Source organism: Leucoraja erinacea, chromosome 4, assembly GCF_028641065.1.
Source record: "Leucoraja erinacea ecotype New England chromosome 4, Leri_hhj_1, whole genome shotgun sequence".
Classification (NCBI taxonomy): Eukaryota; Metazoa; Chordata; class Chondrichthyes; order Rajiformes; family Rajidae; genus Leucoraja; species Leucoraja erinaceus.
This window is the reverse complement of record NC_073380.1, coordinates 2344967-2367194: the sequence shown is the minus strand read 5'-3', so window position 1 is coordinate 2367194 and position 22228 is coordinate 2344967. Positions and strand designations below refer to the sequence as shown.

The window sequence follows — 22228 nt, the reverse complement described above, 5'->3', positions numbered from 1 at the left end:
ATATTGCCAGACCTGCTGGGTTACTCCAGCATTTTGTGACTTTCCTTGTTAATTCAGTCAATTCCAAGTAAACAGAGTTAATAGTGTATTTGTTAGTAAATCAAACATTAGGGTGATTCACAACAAGCAACATCAGGCTTTGTACCATCCATTGGTGAATCTCTCCCCATTTTCTGTTAGATGAGCGATAAAGCTGCATAGTAAAGTAAAAGAAAACAAAGAAAAATCTATTTGAGATATTAAAAAGTACTGAAAGATCAGACCAACACAGAAACATGATGGAAAACCAAATTCACTTTTTGTTTGGACACACGCTCCAACTTCAGTTTGTGCTTAGTCAACAGTACTGAACGATCCAGAGATCTCAAATCTTCACATGTCCCTTACCCAGCTTTGGTTGAAGGTCAAATGATCTAAACAAGTTTCAGAAGCTACTCATGTCACTTAGTGAGCTTTCACCATATTACAAAACTGCGAAGACCTACATGATGACAAGAGGAAAATACTTTGATATACAATTTAGATTTCATATAAAATTCAATGACTACCACCATCCATGTCCAAGGAATGTAAACAGTTGTACCAAGCGTCCCACATAGATCAGATGAACAAGGGTCACTATCTGTTTCACAGGGAACAATGGGTGTACAGTTAAATAAAATGACGATTATCTAAACAGAATGATTTGCCAATTTTTTTGAAGGTTTGCAATTCTTATCAAATTTGAGGCATGGCTAATACACCAAACTCAAGATACACTTTTAGTGTATCATCAAGACAATGAGAAATACTTCATTAAGTCTAGATCTATTCTACCATTCAATCGGATATTAGTCAAATTAGCCACATTCTGATAATTTTGCAAAATTAACCACAAATCGTCACAGCTGTTCAAAAAGAGCAACATTGGAAGAGTTTGCATTATTATTTGTCTGACAAAAGTAGTTCTTGATTTCACTCCTAAATTGTTTTTGTGTCTATCTCAGTTTATTTGAAAAATTGAATTGCAATAGTATTTAAACTTGTTTGGCAGCGAGAGGCTGGAAGTTGGTACGGAAGGTGAAGTAAGCAAATTTAGTGGATAAGCAGGAGCACGGCAGGGAGGTAGGAAGGACTGTTAGATTAAATTACATGTTATTTTGATGCGAGATGCCTGAAAGACAAGGTGAATGAACTGTAGGCACAGATAGGTATCTACAACTCGAACATTATAGCCACTGGGGAACCCTGCTAAGAGGGGGGACAGGACTAACAACTCAATGTCACAGGCTACAGGTACTACTGGGTAGAAAAAGGGTGGGGTAGAAGGGGAGGGGAAGCTGTTTTACTGATTAACAAAAACATGGCAGCAGTCCAAGTTGACATTAGTGATGGTTCTCGTGAGGCTAAATGGGTAGAGCTGAGAAATGAAACAAGGACAATCACCTTGTTGTGAGGGTATGATAGGCCCCAAATAGTCAACAGGAATTTGAAGAACAGATATGCCAAAAGATTGCAGACAACTGCGTGATGAAAAGGGTTGTCTAAAAGGGGATGTTAACTTTCCCAACATAGACAGGAACTGCCATAGTGTCAAGGGCTTAGATGGAGTGGAATTTGTCAAATGTGTTCAAGAGAAATTTCTAGAGCAATATGTAGACAGCCCTACAAGAGAGGGCAAAGAATGACCTACTTTTAGGAAATTGTGAAAGGCAAGTGACTAAAGTGCCGGTGGGCAAGCCATTTTGGACCAGTAACCACAGTTTTGTTAGCTTTAAAATAGCTCTGGATAAGGACAGATCCATCTGTGACAGCAGGGGTGAACCATGTTTACTAAAGTTCTGAGATGTCCTCTTTCTTAATAAACGTGGTTTCCCCCTTCTGTCGCAGATGGATCCTTCACCCACATATCGTTTGCATCCCATAGTTCTGCTCTCGTTCTCCCTGCCATCAGACAGAACAAAGATAAGGTTCCCCTGACCTCACCTTTCACCCCACCAGCCTCCGCATTCAATACATCATCTTCCAACATTTCATTCACCTCCAACGTGATCCCACCATCACTCGCATCTCCCCATCCTCACCCATTTCCTCCTTTTGTAGAGACACTCCCTCTACAACTCCTTGGTTCTCATCCCTTCCCACCCAAACTACCCACTCCCCAGGTACTTTCCCCTGCAACCGCAGGAGAAGTAACACCTATCCCTATACCTACACCCTTGCCCCATCCAGAGACTCCAGCAATCCTTCCAGGTGCAACAGAGGTTCACGTGCACCTCCTCCAACCTCATCTACTGCACCCGATTTCTCGATATGGCCTCCTGAACATTGGCTAGACCAAGTGTAGATTTGGCAACCGTTGCACTTGGTCCACCAATGCCAATCGGATATCTCAGTTGCCAACTATTTTAAATCACCTTCCCATTCCTCTACTGGGCCGCCATTGCCAGAGGGAGGCCACACGTAAACTGGATACAACACCTCATATTCCCATTGGGAAGCTTACAACCCCATAGTATTGTCCAATTTTAACTCAAACTCCCCCCTCTCCCCATACCCACCTGCCCCCCCCCCTCTCCATTCTGTTGTACCCCACATTGATTCCCGCCCATGTCTCTCCCTCCCCCTCCCATCTATATTCCTTCCTCTGGCTTCACAAATTGCAACTCTTCAACCCTATTGTCTCACACCTTCGGTTTGAATCTCTGGCCTTTGTTCCGACCACCTGCCAACTCTGTCCTGTCCCTCTCCTCCAGCCTTATAGTATATCTAAAACAGGGCCCCGACCCAAAAGTCACCTATCCATATTCTCCTGGGATGCTGCCTATTGCGCTGAGTTACTCCAGCACTTTGTGTTTTTTATCGAGGTATAGAAGTTGGAATGTTATTTTATACTTGTACAAGACATTGGGGAGGCCAAATTTAGAGTATTGTTTGGTTCTGTGCATTTATAAAATAATGATGTTAAATAGAAGTGAACCCGATGCTTGTGAAAACAATTGATGGATACATATCAACCTAACATAATGCAAGCCATCAGGAAATCACCAATCAATTGGACCCAAATGCTCAAGGCACTTAATATTTAGAAGGATCCAATGGAGAAACAGGATAGTTCAACCAATGTTCCCCACAGACCATGTAAAACTGTAGGAAGGAACTGCAGATGCTGGTTTAAACCGTAGACACAAAAGGCTGGAGTAACTCAGCGGTACAGGCAGCAACTCTAGAGAGGAAATGGGTGATATTTCGGTTCGAGATCCTTCTTCAGACTTCTCTCCAGAGATGCTGCCTGTCCCGCTGAGTTTCTCCAGCTTTTTGTGTCTATCTTCCATATAAAACCGTTCTCCTCGAAAATACCACTAGTGAATGAATGGATTATTAACAGTTTACATGAAAGACACCAGAAGATTTTTTTTGGCTGATGCCAGATCTAGCCACATGCATAAACTTCTGTGCATTAGCTTTCATAAATTTTGTTTTGCAGCAGACCAAAGCAGTGAGGGACCAACATCTTCAATCATTATTTTGAGTGGACAATAAACATGATTGCCTAATTACTGTTTGTTGTGATAGTTGGTAAATTAAGCAGACTAAGAATATTTAATTTGGTAATGATATATTAGCTTCAGTTCACAATAGGAAATAGGCTGGCAAAAGCAGCCATGCCGAACAATTTCATCTCTTCCCCCTAAAGGTTGTGTGGAGGTTTAATGACTTCTTATGTAACTGCGTTCCGTGCTTGGTGTGCATATTGGCAGTGGACAAAAATATTAAACTGAAATGATAGTGCTTTAAATGTTAAATTATTTCCCCTTTATCTTTTTTGCCTCAAGTCACCCAAGTCGTTCTCGCAGCCAAACTTACCCTAGACATAGGATAACAAAGTCCCAAACTACACCCAGTAAATCTGATTTTCAGTGACCGCTTCCCTGTCACAGCATTCAGGATGACAGGAAAAACGTCACATTGACATGAATTGTGGCATCTTTCCCTGTACCTCATTGAGCAAAATATTCCTGTGGTAATAAGCTAAATGACGTGTCCCAACTTGAAAATCTGGTTCAAACAATGTGTTTCAGTCTTCTCAATTTTAACAGTAATGCTGCTTTACTTCTATTGATGCATCTGGCTGACGTCCACACCCATTTTCATTACTCATTGCATCTTATTTTCTTCAAGCATTCAGAGACCATATTCAGAAAGCTGGATTCATTCACCTCTTTCTGCTGCCGCTCCAGTTCTTTCATGCGAATATCTCTTGCCTCTGCTCGGGCTGCTCGTTTAGCTGCAAGCCTGGCCTCTGCCTGCAAAATGCAATAAAAATTAGTTACCTTGGGGGTATAAAAATAATAGTAAACTAATGTAATGAAAGGCCAAAACGATTTGGCAATAGGAAAGGCAAATTAACTTCAAAAAATCTCTCAACAAAAACTTTGCGATCTCTGCAACAAAGGTTTCCTCCTTTCAACTCTTTGTTCCTGCCAGGTACCAATTCCTGCATTTTCAACAGCTGATGCACTAACCAGAACAACTTTTCAAGATACAAATTTTAAATAACTTTTTAGACACAGCACGAAGTTGCAAAGGCAAATACCATTGTTTTGGGGGCTGTTTGCAGACAAAGGATGCCTAGCAAATGGGCTTTATAATATAAGATAGAGTGTTTGGAACCAACAAATTCTCATTAGAGAAGGGCAAGGATGGCAGGCTCTGGTAGAGGCTCTGGTCAGGTATAAACAGATGGGATCAAGTGAATCCTTAAGAAGTACAAGGGGAGTACAATCAGGAGTCAAGACAATGACATGGCATAGCTTTGGACGATAAGGCAAGAGAGAATCCAGACATTTTGCAAGGACAAGAAAGAAATAACGGAGAACATAGAGCCCCTTAAAGATCAACAAGGTCGTGTATGTGTGGAGCCACTGCAGATGAATTAGATCCTAAACAAATACAGGTTGAACACCGATTTTCCGGCACCATGGGTTCCAGAGCCTTTCTGAATTATCCTATTTTCTCTTCAACAGAGGTCACGTAACAATGAAACAACACTACGCCTCTGGCCCGCAACGACACCCCTCCTGTGTCAATAAAGCACCATGGAGTGCCAGAAACGTGATCAAAACTAATATAAAATGTAAAGTGAATGTGAATGGAATGAGCTGCCGACCCACCCCCAGCTCTCACCGTCTCCTCGGCTGTTCAGAACCCTGGCTTCCGACCACATTCTCAACCCGCAAGGTGCATCAGCAAGCCCTTCTTCACAGGACACAAAGTGGTGAAGTATTTCAGCGGATCAGGTTCTCTGGTGAACACAGATAGATGACGTCGGGGCCCTTCCTGAAACCGATTCAGTTGGCTGAGTTACTTCAGCACTTTGTGTCCACAGAAACTACAGAATGTGCTCGTTCATCATGGCACTTCCTCTCCTCTCACCAGCTGCCGCTTCCAAGGTGGAGTGTGATGGCGACTCCGGGCAGAAGGAAGTAACAGTGGTGGTGGGTGGTGGGGTGTAGGAAGAGGAGGAGGGAAAACCAGCTTCCGACCTTCGGGTCACCCCCTGGCTCCGTCCCCTCCTCCTTCTCCTCCGGAGTCATCGAATACTCCACCTTGAAAGCGACGGCAGGTGAGGGGGATGGAGCCCGACACTGAAGAACTACAATGTGAGTCGTAACAACATCTGTGTGAAACGGTGAAAAAGGGCTCATAGGCCTTGTTTTAAAGTGAAATGGTACAAAGTGCTGGAGTAACTGAGCTGACGGAATCAGTCTCTGGAAGGGTCGTAATATCACCTACAAGACCAATCTTATAGAATTTTTCGAGGATGTAACTAGTAGAGTGGATAAGGGAGAACCAGTGGATGTGTTATATTTGGACTTTCAGAAGGCTTTCGACAAGGTCCCACATAAGAGATTAGTATACAAACTTAAAGCACACGGTATTGGGGGCTCAGTATTATTGATGTGGATAGAGAACTGGCTGGCAGACAGGAAGCAAAGAGTAGGAGTAAACGGGTCCTTTTCACAATGGCAGGCAGTGACTAGTGGGGTACCACAAGGTTCAGTGCTGGGACCCCAGCTATTTACAATATATATTAATGATTTGGACGAGGGAATTTAATGCAACATCTCCAAGTTTGCGGATGAGACGAAGCTGGGGGGCAGCGTTAGCTGTGAGGAGGATGCTAGGAGGCTGCAAGGTGACTTGGATAGGCTGGGTGTGTGGGCAAATGCATGGCAGATGCAGTATAATGTGGATAAATGTGAGGTTATCCACTTTGGTGGCAAAAACAGGAAAGTAGACTATTATCTGAATGGTGGCCGATTAGGAAAAGGGGAGTTGCAACGAGACCTGGGTGTCATGGTACACCAGTCATTGAAAGCAGGCATGCAGGTGCAGCAAGCAGTGAAGAAAGCGAATGGTATGTTAGCATTCTTAGCAAAAGGATTTGAGTATAGGAGCAGGGAGGTTCTACTGCAGTTGTACAGGGTCTTGGTGAGACCACACCTGGAGTATTGCATACAGTTTTGGTCTCCTAATCTGAGGAAAGACATTCGTGCCATGGAGAGAGTACAGAGAAGGTTCACCAGACAGACTATGGGATGTCAGGACTTTCATATGAAGAAAGACTGGATAGACTTGGCTTGTACTCGCTAGAATTTAGAATTGAGGGGGGATCTTATAGAAACTTACAAAATTCTTAAGGGGTTGGACAGGCTAGATGCAGGAAGATTGTTCCCGATGTTGGGGAAGTCCAGAACAAGGGGTCACAGTTTAAGGATAAGGGGGAAATCTTTTAGGACCGAGATGAGAAAAACATTTTCACAGAGACTGGTGAATCGCTGGAATTCTCTGCCACAGAAGGTAGTTGAGGCTAGTTCATTGGCTATATTTAAGAGGGAGTTAGATGTGGCCCTTGTGGCTAAAGGGATCAGGGGTTATGGAGAGAAGGCAGGTACAGGATACTGAGTTGGATGATCAGCCATGATCATATTGAATGGCGGTGCAGGCTCAAAGGGCAGAATGGCCTACTCCTGCACCTAATTTCTATGTTAATAGTAATAGTACCGAGGTACAGTGAAAAGCTTTTGTTGCATGCTAGCCAGTCTGCAGAAAGACAATACATGATTACAATCAAGCCATTCAATGCACAGATACATGATAAAGGGAATAACATGAACAACATCTAGTGCAAGATAAAGCTAGTAAAGTCCGATCAAAGATAGTCCGAGGGTCTCCAATGATGTACATAGACTGGATGCTGGTTGGCTAGGTACGTAGACTGGTTGGCTAGGTACGTTGTGATCCCAAAAGGGTTCACATGGTTGTGAACCGTGGAACTGGTTAACTGACTTTCAGTCAGAGCTGCCAACTCTCACGCATTGAGCGCGAGACTCACTCACTTCGCCAAATTCTCACGCTGATCACAGAATTTCTCATGATCTGTCGTGAGAAATTCTGTGATCAACGAGATTTTCAAAACTAATATCAAATGCATGGGCCGCGGGTGTTGGAGAGCTGGGGCGGAGGGAGGGATGGAAGCAGAAGCAGTAATCTTCTCAGGAAGTAGAGGAGCTGATGTGCTTTCTTTATAATTGCATCAGTGTTCTCGGACCAGGAGAGATCGTCGGAGATGTGCACGCCCAGGAATTTGAAGCTCTTGACCTTTTCCACCATCGACCCGTTGATATAAAGATTGTTGTGTTATGAATACCACAGAAAATATTATGTACTCTCAAGATCACATTAAATATAGTATTATTGCTTAAATATATAGTTATTGGACTTTGCATTTCGGAAAAGTCCCAGCTGAGGAAGACAGCAAAATACTGAAAATATTGGGGGTTAAAATGACTTCAGGACAGTCTGCTAGGAAAATGAAGGAAATGGTAACAGAATATAAGTGAGTATAATTTTATGGATGAGAAATTGTGTTCAACCAATTGATGACTTCTTTAACAAAGTAACTAGCATGTTAGATAACAAGGAAGTCAGTGGATGTAGCAAATATTGTTATAGAAAATTTGGTCCGTGAAATGTCCCATAAAGGATTACCACATTAGATAAGCACCTGTGGACTTGAACGTAAGAGGTTAAGTCCTGGGGGTCCGATATGGGGCTTTATGCGTGGGCCAGATATATTGTCAGGCCAGAGGGGCTAGGAGCAAGGCCAAGTGTGCCTCCAGAGTCAAGGTCTGGAATAGTACTGGGTGTACAGTCAAAGCCGGGACAATGGGAGTGTTCAGCACTGGGAACCTAAGCAGGTAAGCAGCTATGATCAGGGTAGAATAGGGGGCCAGGTGTAAGGCTGGACTCAGGGTCAGGAATGAGAGAAGGTATGCAACTGAAGTCAGGGTCAGGAGTAGTACCAGGTGTGCAGTGAGACCCAGGATGGTCAACATGGGCCAAGTGCTTGATTATAATCTGATTTCCATACATGATTACACTAAGATAATTCAGATTCAGATTCAATTTTAATTGTCATTGTCAGTGTACAGTACAGAGACAACGAAAATTCGTGTGCTGCACCCGTTGATCAGAGCCTGGCTCTACTGTGGCATGTAATTAGGAATGTAATTTAGCCTAACCTTATTCATAGCTAATCCAATTTAAACCATAAATGTTGCATTCAAGTGTAAGTTAAAAGATTTGCTACAGTATGCACCAGATTGCTCAATTTCAAGCTGAAATTGCAAAAGCTCCCTCGATCTTGGTCTCTCGCAATTTCTCACTTCCGACTCTCACCCAATGTTGGCAGCCCTGCTTATAGTGGAGGAAAGGATGGGAAAGGGAAAGGAGGGAGAGGGGAGTGTTTGTAGAAGTTACCTAAAACTAGAGCATTCGACATACATACTGCGGGGTTGTAAGCTACCCATGCAAAATATGAAGTGCTGTCCCTCCAATTTGCATGTGGCTTACTCTGACCCTACCTCAAGTGATCTGTTGCCAGCCTGATTTATCCTCATTTTTTCTTGCTTCCAGATTCCCCCCCCCCCCCCCACCCCCCCCCCACTACAATTAGTACGTGATAGCCCAGCTGTTGGCGGTTGTGCAGTAGCAAGCAGTAGAAATAGGGTTATGACCCATAACGTCACCTATCCATTTTCTCCAGAATTGCTGCCTGATCCATTGAGTTACTCCAGGTTTTGTGTCGTTCTTTAAACTAATGAAGAAGTGATGGGCAGTTACAAAAGAGAGGTGGAATGGGGCAAAGCCTGGCAAATGATAGATAGATAGATACAAGTGAGGGGGGGGGCTGGGTGATAGACAGATAAAGCAACAATGGCTACATGTGAAGACAAATTGCTTCAGACAAGGAGTGATATGAAGAGATGGAGAAAGGGACGTGTACGGAAATGGTCAGAGAGTAGGAGAATGGAGGCGGGAATGGAAATTGGGACATGGTTGGGAAGCAAGCATACAATGGATGGACAAGGAGCAGAGTAACTAGGGTGGTAGGAGATGATGGGGAAAAATGTGTGCTCCAAGTTTGAGTGAGGGCAAGACAAGTGCCCTGAAATTGAAATTGGGGATTTCAATGTTCATACTGCTGGGTTGTATGCTACTATTTCCACTCCCACGTGATAACCTAGACTGTCATAAGAACCAATTCCTGCCTTGGTTGGCGAGGGAGCGATCTCTGAGAAGAGCGGAAAGGGGTGGGGATGGGAAGGCACGACCTCTGGTAGGATCACGTTGGAGGGGGTGGAAATGTCAAAGAATGATGTGTTGGATGTGGAGGCTGGTGGGATGAAAGGTTATAAGTGATAGGACTGAATTAGGCCATTTGGCCCATCAAGACTACTTCAAAAATTCAATCATGGCTGATCTATATCTCTCTCCTAACCCCATTCTCCTTCCTTCTCCACATAATCCGACAGCCTAACTAATAGAGAAAGGCGAGGAACAGGGGAACTCTATTCTTATTCTGTCTGGAGAAAGGGAGAGGGGGAGCAAGAGCAGAACCACGGGACACCGAGGAGATGAGGGTAAGGAATCAATTTCTGATAGCAGGGGGTAAAACGCATTTACTAAAGAAAGCAGACATCTTGGGTGTTCTAGAATTAAAAGCCTCATCTTGGTAGTATTTTTCAAGAGGCAGAATGGGAGGAGGTTTACTCCAAGTAACTGTGGTAGTTTGTAGTAGACATCAGTCGATAGTCCGTCCCCTGTGATAGAGACAGAATCAAAAGAGGGGTGAGGGTAGTCAGAGATAGTTCAAGTGAATATGAGGGCAGGCTGGAAGTTAGGGGTAAAGATAATGAAATCACCGTCCCTTTCTGTAAACCGGCATCTTGTTTCTATATTTTTTGTTTTCATGAAATCAACGAGGTCTGCATGGATGCAGAAGGTAGCTCTGATGTAGTCATTGATGTAGCTGAGAAAGTGTTGGGGTTGGTGCCAGGATACGTTTGGAACAAGGACTGATCGACATAATCAACAAAAAGGCAGGCACCGCTAACTTGAAGAAAGTGAGACAAGTGCAGAGAGAAGTTGTTAAGGGGGAAACAAGTTCTGCCACACAAAGGATAATTTTAGTAGAGAAAAACGGATTGGGTCTTTGTTCAAGGAGGAACGAAGGACCTTGTGACTTTTTTAGTGGGGGATGGAGGTATAAAGGGACTGATTGTCAATGGTAAAGATGAGGCAATGGGGGCCTAGAAATTGAAGGTTATTGAAGGGCATGCGAGGTGCATCAGATGTAGGTCAGAAGGGACTGGACAAAGTGGACAGGATAAAGTCAGGGAATTTGGAGACGAGTTCTATGGGGAAGAAGCAGGTAGAACCAATGGGTCTGCCAGGGCAGTCCTATTTATGGATTTTGGGAAGCGGTTAGCGTGGGATGGAGAATTATAAGGTTGGAGGCCAAGAGATTGGAATGATTGGGCTTCTGTTCATTATAATTTAGAGGAATTAATGTAGAGTGGACATATTAAATACAGGAAGGATAAATTCAGTGGTGGGGAAAGTCCTGAACCAGGAGTCATTACCCCAAGATATTGGGTAAGCCAGGCTGAGATGACAAATTTCTTGAATCAAAAAAATTGAGAGAAAATAAATGTTCTCCCTCTGAAGGAAATTAAGACACTAAATATATGCTTGAATTTAGATTGAGATCTTTTGGCTAAAGACTTTCAGGGACATTGAACACGAGAATGAATTTGGACCATCAGCCATGACTATATTTGATCATATCAGCAAGTTCAAAGAACCAACGGCATTCTTCCATTTTCCATGTTGTTACATTTACTTCATGAGGATAAATGTTTTTAAACAGTGTCTGAAGAAGGGTCTCGACCCAAAACGTCACATATACCAATTCTCTAGAGTTGCTGCCTGAGTCGCTGAGTTACTCCAGTTTTTTGAGTTTGTCTAGCGTTTTTAAACGATGTATACCAAATTTAGTATAAGGCGTTCAAAAATAATGGTTTTATAAATATTTACTCAGATCACCACGAGTGTTAACTTTCTGAAGATCCCAGCATTATCTTCCAATAATAAAACTGCATTCTGGACTAACAGATACACTGCAAAATATAACTCTTAATCCCTTGATCTCGAAATTCAATGTTGCTGCAGCAAAGTAAAACATTCGATTGTCTATCCTAAACTCATCATCACAACCAGGGCACATGGTGGCGCAGAAGTAGAGTTGCTGTCTTACAGCGCCAGAGACCCGGATTTGATCCTGACTACGGATGCTTATCTGAATGGAGTTTGTATGTTCTCCCCGTGAATTGCGTAGGTTTTCTCCAGGATCTCCGGGTTCCTCCAACACTCCAAAGACATACGGGTTTGAAGGCTAACTGGCTTGGTAAAATTGTAGTTGTTCCTAGGCTACTGTCAGTGTGTGGGGGTCACTGTTCAGCGCGGATTTGGCGCCGTTTCCACGCTGTCTCTGTAAACTAAACCAGATTAGAAACATGACCAAAATGAACATTGAACTAACCTCTCTCGCAATATGGCTCAGTGCTTCATCTTCAGCTGAGAATCTGTCTTTAATAGGTGTTCGTTTTCTTCCAGCACCAGGAGTCCCCATTCTCTCCAAATTAATAAACAATATACAATATATTTGAGGCACTCAGGATTGTAGAACCAAATATGATTTGAAAAGTTGTTCCTTTCTACGGTTGCACTGTGAAGGGAAAATAAGAAATTTACAATTTTGTCTCCTACACACAGACAGAACATACATACAAGTCATAAATTTAAAGTGCAAATTTCAAATTGTTCAATCTGATGAGTTACACCATACATCCCATGGCTTACCACACTACTATTATTCGGCAATCAAACATGCTTTGGTTACATTTCCTGTGCTGCTGTTCTTTATCATATAACAAAATGTTGAAGAAACTCAACAGATTAGGCAGCGTCTGTGGACTGAATATATTTTGGGTTGGAATGCTTCTTCAAACTCATGTGATGAGGGTGGGGCAAAGTCTGGCAAGTATTTGGCGGATAGAGTGAAAGGGGAAGTAAATGTTGATAGGCAGATGGGTGGAGAAAGTGACAAAGGCTAGAGGTGAAAAGGAAACTAAAGAGTGTAAGATATAAAGGGCCTGTCCCACCAGCATGCGACTGCATGCGGCGAGCGCGACCTAACGTGGTCGCTTGAGCCGTACGGCCTCGCGGGGCCGGTCCCACTTCGATCGCCGGAGCCGTATGGAGATGTGCGGGGCTGGTCCCGACATCGCGCGGGGCTGCGAAAAACTGACACTGTCCAAAAATTCCACGCGGCAACGGCCTGTCGGCCCGCAGCCGCATTGAACCATACGCAGCACCTCGATGGGCGTATGCACTGTCTCTACGCCATACGCACCGTCCCGACGCCGTACGCAGCATCTTGACGGCGTACGCCTAGCGCGTGGCGTTGCACGATGACGTCACCGCCTGGCGTGCCGTTGCGTGATGACGTAACTGCCCGACACCATGCGACGTCCAAATTCTATCGGCCCGCCTCCTGCCCAGCTGATTGGTGAGTATGATGTCGGGACCAGCCCCGCACAACTCCAGACGGCTCCGGGGTTGGAAGTGGGACCGGCCCCGCGAGGCCGTACGGCTCAAGCCACCACGTTTGGTCGTGCTAGACGCATGCAATTGCATGCTGGTGGGACAGGCCCTTAAGGGTGTGAGAGGAGGAGGAGTTCAATGAGTGGTCAGGGAAAATAAAAGGGAAATACAGGACCCAGTGGTGGAAGATGAGCATACAGAGGAGGGGAAAGGAGTAATGCGAGTAGAGTAGTGGGAACTGGTGGGAGAGTAGGAAAACTGGGCGGGTGGGGTAGTGGAGAGAAAGGTTGGCAGGTTGGGCATTAACTGAAATTGGAGAATTCAATGTTCACATTATTTGGTTGTAGGTGGATACGAGGTCCTGTTCTTTTGTTTTGTGTCTGGTCTTACTCTGACAAAGGAGGATGTTAAGGACAAAATGTCAGTATGGGAATGGGAGGGGGAGTTAAAACAGTTAGCAGTCCAGAGCTCCAGCAGGCCTTGGAGCATGAGTATTTGGCGAAACGTCATCCCGTCCCCACTCCTTTCTGTTTTGCAGAGACCACACTCTCTGCAACTCTTTCCCACCGTCCCCACCGAACAGGAGATGTATTTGCTCCTCTGCCAACCACTATTGTTGGAGCTCCCTATGTGGCCTTCTTACACTGGTGAGACCAAATGCAGACTAGATGACCATTTCACATAACACTTGCTCTCTGTCCATCAATATTGCTGGAACACCCTATTGCTAACTATTTTAACTCTACTTCCCATATCGACCTTTCTGCCCTTGGCCTTGTTCTTTGCCTGAGTGAGGCTACACCCAAAGTGGAAGAGCAGCATTTCATATTACAAAGAAAGGTCTCGACCCGAAATGTCATCCATTCCTTCTCTCCAGAGATGCTGCCTGTGTCGCTGCGTTATTGCAGCATTTTGTGTCTACCCTTGATTTAAAATATGATCCACAGTTCTTTCCTACACATTTTGTGTTACATTTTGGGTAGCCTACAACTCAGTGGTATGAACATTGAATTCTACAATTTCAGTAATACCTCCCCCTCCCACCCCAGAGCACACAAATTTCTTCTACCACCCCAATCACCCTGCTCCTTTCTCCTCCATACATTAATCCTATCTCAGATTCCCATGTTTCCCTTTTATCATCCCCTCTTTCACTCCCCCACCTTCCCTCCCCCATCTATTTCTGGAAATATCCTTCTCTTCAGCTTTACAAGTCACTCATCCTCTTTTCTTATTTGACAACCTTTTGTCATATTTTCACTGCTAGCATTTGCCACTTACTCCATCCATCTGCCAATCATGCTCCTGACCTTTATCCATCAATCACTTTGCGGGATTTACTTCACCACACCTCTCTTCAGTTCTTCCCCTTACTCCATCGGTCTGAAGAAGGGTCCTGAAACATTCTGTCCATTCCCTCCACAGATGATGCCTGACCTGCTGAGTTCCTCCACCAGTGTTACTTGCTCAAGATTCCAGCTTCTGAAGCTTGTTTCGTCTCCAATTCACCACTGTTCAAGTAAAACTGGAGCGCAGAAGGTTAAGGGGGGACTTGATAGAGGTCTTTAAAATGATGAGAGGGATAGACAGAGTTGATGTGGACAAGCTTTTCCCTTTGAGAATAGGGAAGATTCAAACAAGAGGACATGACGTCAAAATTAAGAGACAGAAGTTTAGGGGTAACATGAGGGGGAACTTCTTTACTCAGAGAGTGGTAGCGGTGTGGAATGAGCTTCCAGTGGAAGTGGTGGAGGCAGGTTTGTTGGTATCATTTAAAAATAAATTGGATAAGCATATGGATGAGAAGGGAATGGAGGGTTATGGTATGAGTGCAGGCAGGTGGGACTAAGGGAAAAAAGTTGTTCGGCATGGACTTGTAGGGCCGAGATGGCCTGTTTCCGTGCTGTAATTGTTATATGGTTATATGGTTATACAACTAGTTAAAAAATTCACTTCAAAACAAATTACGACATTTTTGTGCCGTCACATTTTTTTCCTCAGTGCTTTTATTCTGTAATCTTAGTGCTGCTACCATCATATCAGTGATTTGATTCCACAGTCAAACTGGAAGCAAAACCACAAGCAGATGCCCCAGCTACTCAGGGTTCCAAAGCACAAATCTATTACCATCGAACTTAGGAAATAAAGAGTGATTCCTAGTTCCATGGAATTCCAAACCCAATAAACAATGCATGAAGCCACTTCAATGTAGACCATTGTAGTCTCATTGTCCATATAACATTATAAACATCCCTTAGTCATACAGCGTGGAAACAGTCCCTTTGTCGTGACTTGCTCTCACTAACAAACATGCCCCATCTACACCTGCGTTTGGCCAATATCCCTCTAAACCCGTCTTTTCCTTGTACCCGTAAATGTACATGCCTAAGCTACCTCCACCGGCAGCTCATCCATACACTCCCCACCCTTTGTGTGAAAAAGTTATCCCTCAGGTTCCCATTAAACTTCCCCCTCCTCACCTTAAACCTATGTCCTCTGGTTCCCGATTCTCCTACTCTTGGCAAGAGACTCTGCATCAACCTAATCTATTCCTATCATGATTTTATACACCTCTAAGATCACTCCTCATTCTCCTGCACACCAAATAATTGAGTCTGTTCAACCTCTCCCTCAGGCCTTAAAAGTCCCAGAACTGAACACAAAACTCTAAATGTGGTCTCGCTAATATAACTGCAACATGACCTCATAGCTACTATACTTAATACTCTGACTGATGAAGGCCAATGCACGTGCCAACAGCCTTTTTGACTACCCTATATACATGTGATGCCACTTTCAACAAAGTATGTACCTAGATGCCACTTTCAATGAACTGTGTGCCTACATTTAAATCTATTCCTGAATTGAAGGGCTCATGTATGCATCATGTGCAATATTAATTATATATTGTCCTTAACTATTAAAAGAAAATGCAGCAGCGTAAGGAAAGTAAATGGTAAATCAAGAGTGATGAGGAAAGAGGACCTTTAGAGCAGGAATGATTTAAGATGAATCTTAAAAGAGGGTCAATTACAAAACCCTGCAAAACACCACCCCATTCCACCCGCAATCGAGGAGAGCAAAATGGGAGTCTGCAATTAATGTCATCAAGCAATAGGTTACAGAAATATTTAAAACCAAGAATGAGGATTTAAAATTAGTCAGTGGGAATAAAGCAGTAGATTAAGGATAGTCTGTGTATATGCCAAAGGAATTGTGTAGTAACAGAGATTGTCATCTCCTTGCTCCATCATCAGTCTTGTGCTTGCTGACTCTTCCTAGTCTTAGAATGAAGTATGACAACAAATCACTCCTGCATCTAGCAGGCTCTAGATTACATTTATTATACATATCTCGGACTGAAGGCTAGAGCAAAGATCCTATAGCTTGGTATAGGATCTTTGGGCTAGAGTTCCAAGGAGAGACCACATAGGCTGGGATTGTTTTCCCTAAGGTTTATGGTGGTAACGAGGGGCATAGATAAGGTAATGGTCAGTTTTCTTTGCAGGGTTGGGTCGAGCTAAATCTAGAGGGCATAGATTTGGGTTGATTGGGGAAAGGTTTAAAGGAACTTGAAAGCCAACCTTTTCACACTGTGGATGGGGGTATGGAATAAGCTTGCATACGAAGTGGTTGAGGCAGGTACAACATTTAAAATACATTTGGACACCACTGGGTAGAACAGCTACAGTTTGATTTGAGCCAAACGCAGATAAATAAGAACAGTTCAGGGAGGCACTTTGCTCTGCATGCACGAATTGGGCCGAAGGGCCAGTGTCCGTGCTGCGGTAATTCTGGGAGTGTTAACGTCCCCTCACACAACCTAACTCCACCTCAAAACTGACTCCGCAGATTTAAACGCTTTAAAAAAATAAAAAAAACTCATCTGGACAAGAGCCAGATGCAGGATATAACTAAGTTGCAGGCCCAGCAGTGTGGCTCGGCCTGGGGCGGAGGTGCGGCTTCTCCCCGCTCCGGAGAAGCGCAAACCGGGAGGACAACAACGAACCATCGGCCCAGCCACACACTCGGGGCGGGCGGGCAGGAGGGCAGGCCCCCCCTCGGCAGCTCAACCACACACGTCTGAAACCGATGCTCACCCTCAGGATCGCCAGCTCGTACATTGCCCACGAACGACAAGCCGAATATCTTCCCTCCCTCCCTTCCCTCCCTCCCTGCTTTACTTTGACAGTCGGCCTTGCGAAGGCAACGTCCCTCCCTCACGCCCTCACGCACTCACGCACTCACGCCCTCACGCACCACGCACTCACGCCCCCACGCACTCACGCCCACGCACTCACGCACTCACGCACCACGCACTCACGCACTCACGCACCACGCATCACGCACCACGCACCACGCACTCACGCACTCACGCCCTCACGCACGCACCACGCATCACGCACCACGCACTCACGCACTCACGCACGCACTCACGCACACACACACTCACGCACTCACGCATCACGCATCACGCACCACGCACTCACGCACTCACGCATCACGCATCACGCACCACGCACTCACGCCCCCACGCCCTCATGCACCACGCACTCACGCCCACAGCGTGCGTGCGCGTGCAGCGCTTCCGGCCCCGGCCCCGGCCCCGCGTGCGGGGGCGCGCACCACCGTCCCCATACTGCGCATGCTCACTGGGTTTTGTTTCCCAGCCTGTGCCAGTCACACCTCGAAAGCTGCAGAACTGAACACAATGACTCTGACAATAGTCTGCAGCAAAGACACTACGATCTTCGGTCCGAAGAAGGTTCTCGATCCGAAACGTCACCCATTCCTTCTATACGAAGAGCTGGTCATAGACTGCCGCAAGCAGGGCTGGAAGGCAAGGTGTGTGTATGCCCATCGAGGTTGGCTGCAGAGGTTTTGCAGGGCAATCGCTCTACAAAGCCTTGAATGCACTGGGCATCAACAGAATGGAGAGGAGAAGGGCCATCAAGAACATCACAGAGGCAGCGTAGAAGGCCTCGAGATGGCTCTGGATCAGGAGAGGAGGTCCATGGGGAGGAGCGAATGCCACCTGAACACAAGTCGTGGTCTAATCAACCACGGCTGGGTCGCCTGGGTGGGGGTGTCTGATGTTGAAAGACCCGAAACACCCAATGACCCCAGGTTACATCACTGATGATGTGTTCAGGAGCATCTATCGATGTATTTGTATCAATCCGACAGTCGGCCTTCCGAAGGAAACGTCCCTCCCTCACTCACACCCACAGCGTGCGTGTGCGCGCGCGCGCACCGCTTCCGGTCCCGACCCTGCGGGGGGCGCGCACCACCGTTCCGCTAGTGCACACGCTCACTGGGTTTTGTTTCCCAGTCTATGCCAGTCACACCTCGGGCTGTTGGAAGCTGCAGAACTGAACACAATTACTCTGAAATAGTCCGAAGCAAAGATACTACGATCTTTGGTCTGAAGAAGGTTCTCGACCTGAAACGTCACCCATTCCTTCTCTCCAGAGATGCTGCCTATCCCACTGAGTTACTCCAGCATTTTTTGTGTCTATCTTTAGCAACGTTACAAAATTTGGAGATTTTAAAAATCGTCTGTAATTTATCCCATCAGATAAAGCATAAAAAGAAGTTTAACTTGACACCTAATTCACTTTCATATCTTCAGTATTAAAAAGGTTATGGCCATTTTCATACTCGGAAATTAGCATATTGTTCCCTATTGCTTTTCCATTGACTTAACTCAAAAGCTGTGATGGAGGACAGTCAAAAGCCCATAACTTTCTTAAAAATTAAGAGACCTGAAAGAAATTTTCAGTTATTATAGATTGAAGCATTCTGAAACAAATATAAAACAATCTTATTTAGATGACGTGAAATTAAAGCACATAATTAGTTAATTTATATGCTTTATTAGTAAATAAAGCATATAATCTGAAGAAGGGTTTCGGCCCAAAACGTTGCCTATTTCCTTCGCTCCATAGATGCTGCTGCCCCCGCTGAGTTTCTCCAGCTTTTTTGTGTATCATATAATAGGGCTGTCTACTCTCACGCTTTGAGCGTGAGAATCACGCCCTCAGGCAAACTCTCACGCTGATCAGAAATTTCTCATGCTCTGTGGTGAGAAATTCTGTGATCAACGAAAATTTGAAAACTCGGATAAACTGCATGTTCCGCGGGTGTTGGAGAGCCAGGGCTGAGGGAGGGATGGAAGCAGCGGGCGGGGACAGATGCGGGGAGCCGGTGCTGGCGAGTGTTTGCGGGGCTGCCGAGTCTCTCTCGCTGCAGCTCCAGCCATGGAGCAGCTTCAGTGCGAGAGTCCCGGGCCCATCGAAGGCGTCGGAAGCGTTGCGCCGCTGCCGCGAGAGTCTCTGTGCCATAGGGACAGACTCTCAAAGGAAGGTGGAGAGAGAGAGAGGGAGAGAGAGAGGAAGGAGACAGGCGGGAGGGAGAGGGGGGGGAGGGGAGCGACAGATGGGGCGTGAATGGAGAGAGAGAAGAGGGAGAGGGGGGGGGGAGAGAGGGGAAGAGAGAGGGGGTGGAGTGGGAGGAGAGAGGGGCAGGAGAGAATGGGGAGAGAGGAGAGAGGAGGGGGGTAAGGGGGAAAGAGAGAGTGGTGGCTGCGTGGAATGAGCTTCCAGTGAAGGTGATAGAGGCAGGTTCGTTTTTATCATTTAAAAATAAATTGGATAGTATTATGGACGGGAAAGGTATGGAGGGTTATGGTCTGAACGCAGGTGTATGGGACGGGGAGAATACGTGTTCTGCAGAGACTAGAAGGGTCGAGATGGCCTGTTTCCGTGCTGTAATTGTTATATGGTTGTATGGTTATAGATGGGGGGCAAAGAGAAAGAGGAGATAGAGACAGAGGAGAAAGAGAGAGGGGAGAGAGAGCAAGGGGGAGAGTGAGGTGGGAGGGAGAAATGGGGGAGAGAGGGGGAGATAGAGAGAGGAGGGGAGAGTGAAGGGGCAGAGGGAGAGGGGAGTGAGAATGGGAATGAGGCAGAGAGAGAGAGGGGGAGAGAGAGTTTAGGGGAAAAGAGAGGGGAGAGAGAGTTAGGAGAAAGAGAGGGGGGATAGTTAGGGGAAAGAGGGAGAGAGAGGAGGGGGAGAGGGGACGAGAGAGGGGGGAGAATGAAGTGGGAGGGAGGGGGGGAGAGAGGGGAGAGAGAAGGGAAGAGGAGAGAGAGAAGGGGAAGAGTGAGAAGGGGGAGACGGGAGAGAGAGTGGGTTAGAGGAGAGACAGAGGGAGAGAGAGAGAGGCAAAGAGGGGGAGGGGACAGATAGAGGGGAGAGAGAGGGGGGTTGAGAGGAGAGAGAGCAGAAGAGAGGGAGGTGGGAGGGAGAGAGAGAGGGAGAGAAAGAGTGGTGGAGAGAGGGGAGGGAGAGAAAAGAGAGGGGACAGAGAGGAGAGGGACAGAGAGGAGAGGGGGAGAGAGAGGGGGAGAGAGAGGGAGAGAGAGAGGGGATAGAGAGGTAGGGCTGCCAACTCATGCATTGAGCGTGAGAATCACGCATTTCGCCAAATTCTCACGTTGATCACAAATTTCTCTCGCTCTGTTGTGAGAAATTCTGTGATCAACGAAAATTTCAAAACTCATATCAACTGCATGGGCCATGGGTGTTGGAAGCAGAAGCAGCGACGGGGACAGATGCGGACAGGGAGCGGAACTGGCGAGTCACTGCAACTCCGGCCATGGGGCAGCCTCAGTGCAAGGCGTCAGAAGCGTTGCGCCGCTGCCGTGAGAGTCTCTGTGCCAAATTCGCCCAGGTGACCGGCATGGATCAGGCTGCGGCTTGGTGCATCGTGGAGGACAACCAGTGGCTGCTGGAAGTAAGTGCCAAGCACAGGGTAGAAACGGTGGAAGATAGTGGACTTCAAATGGTGGTGGTTGGTGAAAGCATCCTGCTTGCTTGCTAGATTTTCACTTACTGTAACTGCAGGAAAAATATTCCCGATGTTGGGGAGTACAGAACCAGGGGTCACAGTTTAAGAATAAAGGAGGGGGGGGGGGCAGTTAGGACTGAGATGAGGACAAACTTTCTTCACACAAGAGTTGTGAATCTATGGAATTCTCTGCCACAGAAGGCAGTGCAGGCCAATTCACTGGATGTTTTCAAGAGAGAGTTACATTTAGTTCTTGGGGCTAAGGAAATCAAGGGATATGGGGAAAAAACAAAAAAGAGGTACAGATTTTAGATGAATAGCCGTGATCATATTGAATGGCAGTGCTGGCTCGAAGGCCCGAATGGCCTATTCCTGCACCTATTTTCTATGTTTCTATGCTTGAGTATATGGCAATAAAATTTGATCACTTGATTTTGAAGCATTCATGCATGGTGGAGGTATAATGTAGTCATAGAGTGATACAGTATGAAAACAGGCCCTTCGACGCAACTTGCCCACAACCGCCAACATGTCCCAGCCAGGCTACCTGCTGTGTGGAATTCCCTACCATACTGTGGAATGTAATTAGGAATTTACTCTAACCTTATTCATAGCTAATCCAATTTAAAGCATATATATTGCATTCAAGTGTAGGTTAAAAGACTCGCTACAGTATGCATCATATTGGAACAATTTCAAGCTGAAAAATGCAAAAGTTCCATACTAATGGGAGAGGGGACACCCCCCTCCCACTCCCGCTATGCCGCTATGTTCCCTCGGGCTTGGTCTCTCGCAATTTCTCACTCCCAACTCTCACCCAATGTTGGCAGCCCTGCATATAATTAGTTAGTTACCTAATTGTAACTAATTACAAAATTCATTTACTAGATCTAAACATCTATCAATTTCTTAAGAATAGATTAAAATTTTTAAATAGCCTAAGTGTCCAAATAACATTCACACAAGAATTCACAATATAACATAATTTTTAAATCTCATTGTCATGGATTTATAGGCCAAATGGAAGGAATTTAATGTTTAATACCTGTAAATTAATGGCCAATTAAATCATCTTGCGAGTGGGTTTTTCTGGAATGCGATCATTTGGAACGTTGCGGTTGCAGTGAATTTATACCCCCATATCGGCAGGAAAAATACTGCCAGTTTGTATGGGGAAAAAATCACCGTTTCGCAACTTAAAATGTGAATTAAAGGCATCTTAAGGAGCACTTTTATACATAAAATAAACGGCTTTCTTTTACCTGTCCCGTACCTGAAATCCGTCCCCGTCGGTGTTAGAAGCTGATTTTGAAATTACTCCAGCACTGAACTAGCCGGGCGAATAAAAAAAATATACACACAACGCCCGTCGGAACGATTCAT

At 45.5% G+C, this 22228-nt stretch overlaps 1 protein-coding gene across 10 annotated transcripts in view; it reads right to left on the bottom strand.

The window, feature by feature from the left end:
* Positions 1-17193, bottom strand: part of lrrfip2 (leucine rich repeat (in FLII) interacting protein 2) — an 87466-nt gene extending 70273 nt beyond the window's left edge. For 7 of the 10 annotated variants that reach the window (XM_055633529.1, XM_055633536.1, XM_055633534.1 and 4 more), the window contains exons 1-3: positions 17094-17193; positions 11930-12115; positions 4200-4286 (exon numbers count right to left, since the gene is read on the bottom strand). In XM_055633529.1, coding sequence (XP_055489504.1) covers positions 4200-4286; positions 11930-12019 — 177 coding nt within the window. In that variant the 5' untranslated portion in view covers positions 12020-12115; positions 17094-17193. Of the gene's footprint in view, positions 1-145; positions 194-4199; positions 4287-11929; positions 12116-17093 lie in introns of all 10 variants that reach the window. The other 3 variants (XM_055633524.1, XM_055633531.1, XM_055633535.1) reach the window with 1 other exon arrangement.
* Between the last annotated feature and the right edge of the window lie 5035 nt (positions 17194-22228).